Source organism: Astyanax mexicanus, chromosome 20 (assembly GCF_023375975.1).
Source record: "Astyanax mexicanus isolate ESR-SI-001 chromosome 20, AstMex3_surface, whole genome shotgun sequence".
In the NCBI taxonomy this organism is placed as follows: domain Eukaryota; kingdom Metazoa; phylum Chordata; class Actinopteri; order Characiformes; family Acestrorhamphidae; genus Astyanax; species Astyanax mexicanus.
Window position 1 is genome coordinate 16,714,361 of NC_064427.1, and position 7,129 is coordinate 16,721,489.

General features: G+C 37.5%; 1 protein-coding gene across 1 annotated transcript; it reads left to right on the forward strand.

The window, feature by feature from the left end:
* The first annotated feature begins 1,533 nt into the window (after nt 1-1,533).
* Nucleotides 1,534-6,528, forward strand: si:dkeyp-41f9.4 (PR domain zinc finger protein 8). Its single transcript, XM_022680964.2, has 3 exons — nt 1,534-2,376; nt 3,570-3,795; nt 4,770-6,528. Exons 1-3 carry the CDS (start codon nt 2,218-2,220, stop codon nt 5,777-5,779), a joined length of 1,395 nt encoding a protein of 464 aa, XP_022536685.2. The 5' UTR covers nt 1,534-2,217; the 3' UTR covers nt 5,780-6,528.
* Nucleotides 6,529-7,129: the final 601 nt, after the last annotated feature.

Sequence of the window (7,129 nt, forward strand, 5' to 3'; positions counted from 1 at the left end):
CTTGTCTAATCCCTTTACGAGAGAAACATTCAAATTAAGCTATTGACACCATGCCAGTAGTGAGTTGAGAATAAGTGAGGTTGAGTGGGGTTCATAAAATGACCATAGCTTTACCTCAGTTTTCTATATTCACCACAATATAAACATTTTTCTAGAATTACTTTATAATGTACTAATTTTACCTCAAAATTGACAGAACAAAAATGGTCTAAATGTACGACTAAGTTTACCATACAGTTTGCTAAATGTACCTCACTATTGACAAGATTTACCTTAAAAAATGACATAATTTACCTCAATTTGATAAAAAAAAGTTACCTCAATGTACTAAATTTATCTCATAACTGTCTAAATTTACCTAATTTACCGTACAATGTGGTAAACCTACCTCAGAATTGGCACAATTAACCTCAACATTGACTAAATTTACCTCAGTTTACTACTTTTACCTCAAAATGGTCTAAATATACCTAATTTACCTCACACTTTGATGAACCTATCTCCCAAAAAATTACATTTACCACAGAATTGCATGATTAACCTCATATTAACTACATTTAACTAAATTTCCTAAATTTACCTCAAAATGGTCTAAATGTACCTAATTTACCTCACAATTTGGTAAACATACCTCCAAATGTATTCCATTTACCTCAGAATTGGCACAGTTAACCTAAAACTTTACTTAATTTGACTAAATTTCCTAAATTTACCTCAAAATGGTATAAATGTACCTAATTTACCTCACAAGTTGGTAAACCTACCTCCCAATGTATTAAATGTATCTCAGAATTGGCACAATAAACCTCAAAATTAGCTTAATTTACCTCACAATTTATTACATTTACCTCAAAATTGACCACATACACCTCATAATTTACAACATTTAATAGAAAAAAAATCTCCAAAAATCTGCAGTGTTGAAATCACTTTTAGCTACTTGTCCTGTTGATTTGATTTATTAAGATAAAGAGGATGTATTAAACCCTTCAGGCTGTAATGTTCTCGCCCTTCAGGGCTAAACCCCGCAGGGTGAAAGGTTACAGCCCATAGCCTGCAGTCAGGGTTCCTCTCCTCACGGTTCATTAAGGAACCGCCGGGCGGGTGTTTGTGTGACAGTAATGAATGCAGAACTGCATCCAATGAGCTCCAGCCAATCTCTGCGATGACGGGATGGACGTTTGAGCCAACAATCATATTTACGTCCGGCTAGAGTGAGGCCATTACTGACGGGACAGGTCATAAAAGGTCGGTGATCCAGAAAGCTTTAGGGAAGGGGTGGAGCTTTTTGTAGGTCCATGCCAAAGTGGGCTATAGAGCGGGTCATATTCTCATCTTGGTACCACTGTAAAATAAGACTATCCTTATAAAGGGTTTATAAATGGTTTATAAATTAGATTATTAAGTATTATTGATTAGGTTGGAAATGCCTTAAAACCATTGATAAGCAGTTACAACACATCAATTAAAAAGGCAACAGTGATCTGTTGTTTGCTTAGTCATTTAATTCAACTGAGTCATTTCATGTATAGTTAAAACTGTATTTAAACATAGCAACAAATATATTAATGTGACAGGTTTAATGCTGATTGATGGAAAACACAAAGTAAGATCAGTATCTAGAAAGATCTGAGGTCTGACAGTAGAATTGATTGTGGAATCACTACTTTGCCATTTTTTTAACTCACTGTTATCGTTTCTATCCATATTGTTTTTTATTTATTAACTGCTTATTATTGAGTTTTAAAGTATTTGCAGCCTAATTAATAACCATTAGTACTCTCCTTTATAAACCATTCATAAACCCTTCATAAAGGTAGTCTTATTTTAAGGTGGTACCCTCATCTCAATAATGCCCCACCCCTATTTCTAACATGCCGATGGGAAGGCAGAGGGCACCAGTTGGCCAATCCGAACACAGGGGGTGTGGTAAACTATATGAAAATGGGTGGGGAAAAGAATAAGACAGGCTTAGAGATAAGAGATAAAGAATAAAACGGGGGCATCTTAAAGCACAGTGGTTAGTGTATCATCTTTAGCAGCTGGAAAGGACTTTGGGTGGCATTTTCTGCTTTATTTCCACGTTGCTTTATTTATCTACACTGGATGCAACTGAGCTTGGGCATCATCACCCAGAACTAGACTGTAACTGGTAATTCTGATCATTAGTGATTTTGACCTTTCTAGGGAACAGAAGACGGGAGCAGCAGCTGGACGATGATTACGGACATGTTGGGGAGCATCCACACCTCCTGCGATGTTCCAGCTGGGGCAGTTTTTGGACCATGTGACCCCTCTGGTACCTCACTGGGGGACAGCATTGCCATTATAGCCCTGAAGTGCTCAGACAGGCGTGCAACAGCGTACACTCATCAGGTGAGTTTATTCACCTTCATTCAGTAGAAACAACAAAAGTATCAGGACACTTCATCAGTGTATCTACTCAAAATATTCCTCACAATGAAATAAATTTACCTCAAACTAACTACATCTACCTTACAATTTACTAAACTCAAGATTTACCTTAAAATTGATACATTGTCCAAATTTACCATCTAAATTTACCTCAATTTTTTTTAAATGTACATAAAAATGGACAATGTTGAATCCCTAAAATTATAATTACTACCGCAAAATTGACTAAATTTACCTAAAACTGACTAAATGTACCTTTTAGTTTACTAAATCTAGCTCACAACTTACTAAACTTAAAATTAACTAAATGTACCTCAGTTTAATACATTTTCCTCAATATTTTCTAAATTTAAAATTCTGATTTATGTCAGAAATGAAATCTACCTCACAATTGACTAAACTCAAGATTTGCCTCACAAATTTCTAAATTTACCTCAAAATTGTCAAATTTACCTCAACATTAATACATTGTCGAAATGTATCTCCGAAATTGTCTAAATGCACGTCAATATTGACAAATTTACCTCTTAGTTTACTAAATCTGGCTCACAATTTACTAAACATAAAATTAAATAAATGTATCTCAGTTTACTAAATTTTCCGCAACATTTTTTAAATTTACCTCAAAATTGAACTAACTTATTTATTCATTTTTTAGATTGACCTCAAAATTGACTAAATGTACCTTTAAAATTGACTTAACTCAAGATTTACCTCACAAATGTCTAAATTTACCTCAAAATTGAAAAATTTACCTCAACATGAATACAATGTCAAAATGTACCTTCCAAATTTGGCTCACAATTGTCTCAATGTACATTAAAGTGGATAACGTTTAACCCCCAAAATTGACCACAATTTTCCTAAAACTGAGTAAAATTGCATTTTACTTTACTAAATCTGGCTAGCAATTTATTAAACTCAAAATTGACAAAATGCATCTGACAGTTTAAATTTTACTTACAATTGTCTAAATTTAACTAAAAATTGACCTAACGAATCTAATACTTTTCTAGATTTACCTAAAAATGGACCTCACTATTTACTAAACTCTGTACTAAAATTGTCTAAATGGCGAAGCAGTATTTTGTCCATTAGACGGCATTTTATTTATCCTCGTCTGATTTGATCTGATCTTTTTTGATGAATTACAGGTGGACACTTCATTGGCCGGTCACTCTCTGGAAGCCCCAGTCTGGCTCCGGCTGGTGCGGTCGGCCCGGTCTGCAGAAGAACAAAACCTGGAGGCGTTTGTAAAGGACAGTCATCTGTTTTATCGAGCCCTGAAGAACATCTCCAAGATGTCGGAACTTCTGGTTTGGTACGGGACAGAACTAGCTGAGCTGCTGAACCTTACATGCGCTCAGAAAAGTAATAAAGGTAGATATGATAATTCTTTTTCATGCATAAAACACTGCATAGAGCATTTTTTCATTTACACAATATTGCCAAAAAATATTTGTTCACCCATACAAATTCTTAAAGGATGCAAATTAAAGGTTTTATTGGTAAAAAATAACATTAAGACTAGAAAACTAACTAAACTAAGACTAGATAGACAAAACTACATGCCAGTTACATGATACAGATCTCAAACAATATCAGATACACAAAGCACCATACAAAGCAGAACACAGAACAAAAGAAAACGTGGGGTTGGAAAAAAAACAAGGAACAGCTGGAGTAGATAACGAGGGGGCGGAGTAACAATCTACACAGGTGAGAACACTGATGACAGGGCATTGCTAGAGCAGGACTAGGGCAGAGACAAGACATCAACAAAACAGGGCCATACCACAGTACCTGCTTCTGTTCAGAGTTGGAGGCAGGATAAAAGTGCAGGGCAGTTTTATAAGTAACAAATAACACTAAGATTAGAAAACAAGCAAAACTAAGACTAGATACGCAAAACATTACACAAAAAAACAGAATACAGTCACGTCCTAGCAAAGACTAAAGGTTTATTAGCATTATTAGCATATCTCTTAATTTGTCCCTTATTGAGCCATTGCAGTTTACATTCACATTTGCATAAGTTGAAGCTATACACTTTAAATAAGTACAGCTTCTCTGTGAACTATCTGTATCTACAATGTGGTAACAGATAATGAGCAGTTCCTGGGGAAATAATTATTAATGCTCCCGATTACATTTTCATAAAAAATGCACACTTAACTTAACCCAACCTGCTTTTCCCTCTCTGATCCAGCTGGCAGGGATATCTATGTCATTTCTTTGTGCATACTCAAAACATATCGCATACTCATGGCACATATCACCCCACTTTCCCCTACAGTATGTGTAATGTGTATATGTGGAATTCCCACTAAAAGATGTGTTTTCTTGTACTATAGGCTACAGATGCTGTTTCTGCAGACAGAGCTTTCTGTTCGAATTCCCTTTTCTGGCTCATCAGAGATTCTTCTGCTCTGAAAGACCAGCGAGAGTCGGCAACAGCAAGTCAGGATCAGAATCCTCCAAAGTTCAGAACAAAGCATCTAGAGATTTCCACAGTCTGGCCAAAAACCTGGAGAGTTTTACTAAAAGGAGACACTCTTTAGATTCGGAGTCTGGCGAAGAAAGTGACGAGGAGAAGCTTTCACTTTCTGGAGAACACCCTCGTGCACCTCCTTCGTTTAAACGAGCGTGCGCTACAGTCGTGAAAAGAAAGCCTGGGGGTTGCGATAGCAGAATGATCAATGAGGGATGGCGTTCTTCACCCAGGGCAACCCAAAGCCTTGGCAACCTAGAAGTTCTGGACTCAAAGCCCATTGAAAATTCACCAGGACCCCATTCTGTGCCCCATACTAGAAGGAGGTCTCCATTAGTGACCGCTGGTCCAGCCCACAAGGAGAAAAGTGCATTCGTCCGGCCTCCTCGCTCAATCTCCCAAACAGCCAATCAGGCCACGTCATTCAGATTCAGCCCTGGAATCACTCCAACTACATTTCCCAGCATACCCACCCTCCCTAACCCCGCTGCCCAGGCAACTAAACAACCCCAGGACCCGGCGCTCGTCAGCAGGGGTCTCCTCAGACAACAGTCGCTCCTCTGTCAGGAATCAGGGCTCTGGTCCAGGATGTCCTGGTCCCCCCTCCTCCCCCGTCCCCCCGTCCCCGCTGTCCCCGCCCCCCCCGGGCTCTGTCCTCCGGTCCTGACCCTGCAGAACTGGTGCGCAAAGTGCAGCATCTCCTTCCACATGACCTCCGACCTCGTTCAGCACATGAGGTCTCACCACAAGAGGTCCTCAGAGCGCCCCCATCAGCAGCAGCAGGACGCCAAGCCCAGGCTGAGGTGCCCCGTCTGCCAGGAGGGCTTCAGGGAACGCCACCACCTCTCACGCCACATGACTTCTCATCTGTGACCTGATTGGCAGATCCTGAATAAAGTTGTTATGCTTGTATGAACATATCTGACTTCAGGTCTGTCATTATTATTATTTTTATTATATGTTATTATACCACAGTTAATTAAATCTGACCCTGCAATGTAATGGGCTAAAAGAGGCGTTCTATTAGTGCCGCTACCAGCCGGTAATGCACTGTAACCAAGGCTCTGTAACCAAATGTATTACTCCGCCACATACAGGTATCAACGATGCAGCGCTTACAAACCAAACAGAGCAGTAATGGAACTATTTTAACTGTGTTTATAACCAAACAGATCCAATTTTTTCTCCTCTTTAACTCTTTAAAATATTTTAATAAACAGAGATAATGAAACTGTGGTATAGTTAAGCAATAATACACTTAAGGTTCGTGCTATAACGTGTCATATTTACCACAGCATATCAGTGCCAATACACATTATAGCACGATACTTGAGTGTATTATTGCTTAATTATATTCATAATAATCAATTAAGGTAATAATAATAACAATCTGTTTCTATGATTTTAACAAATTGAAGATGGATGATCACAAGCCATCAAACCAAACTGAACTGCTTGAATTTTTGCACCAGGAGTAAAGCAGCATAAAGTTATCCAAAAGCAGTGTGTAAGACTGGTGGAGGAGAACATGATGCCAAGATGCATAAAAAAACTGTAATAAAAAAACAGGGTTATTCCACCAAATATTAATTTCTGAACTATTAAAACTTTATGAATATGAACTTGTTTTCTTTGTATTATTTCAGGTCTGAAAGCTCTGCACCTTTTTTTTTATTTCAGCCATTTCTCATTTTCTGCAAATAATAAATGCTCTAACTGACAATATTTTTATTTGGAATTTGGAATGTTGTCTGTAGTTTATAGAATAAAACAACAATGTTCATTTTACTCAAACATAAACCTATAAATAGTAAAATCAGAGAAACTGATTCAGAAACTGAAGTGCTCTTAATTTTTTCCAGAGCTGTATTTTCATTTACATTTGAATTGTATTTGTTTAGAAAAACAAGAAGTCAAATGCATTATTAAGAAAACCTAAATTGTGCAAATTACTCAACACTGTGGAGCTAACACTAGGTGGTGCTAAAGGTCCAGCTATAAATTTAAATCTGTCATGAAATAAATGATGCAGGATTATCAGAAATAGGTGCTGAGGTATTGGTCAGATACGCTATGGTGGCAAAAGTATTGAGAAAGCTGTTTATTCATAGTTTTTTTATATTAAAAAAGACTTGATCCTGTTTTTGCTGGAGTAACTGTCTATACTGTACAGACAAAAGTAAGGCCTTGTGCTAGATTGCTATGAGGATTTGATTGCAATTA

What these genes read in the sequence shown, in the direction of transcription:
- si:dkeyp-41f9.4 (XM_022680964.2), top strand. Translation starts at nt 2,218, where the DNA reads ATGATTACGGACATGTTGGGGAGCATCCACACCTCCTGCGATGTTCCA. An exon ending in CAACAGCGTACACTCATCAG is followed by an intron (nt 2,377 to 3,569) that starts GTGAGTTTATTC and finishes GATGAATTACAG; the next exon opens with GTGGACACTTCATTGGCCGG. An exon ending in CGCTCAGAAAAGTAATAAAG is followed by an intron (nt 3,796 to 4,769) that starts GTAGATATGATA and finishes CTTGTACTATAG; the next exon opens with GCTACAGATGCTGTTTCTGC.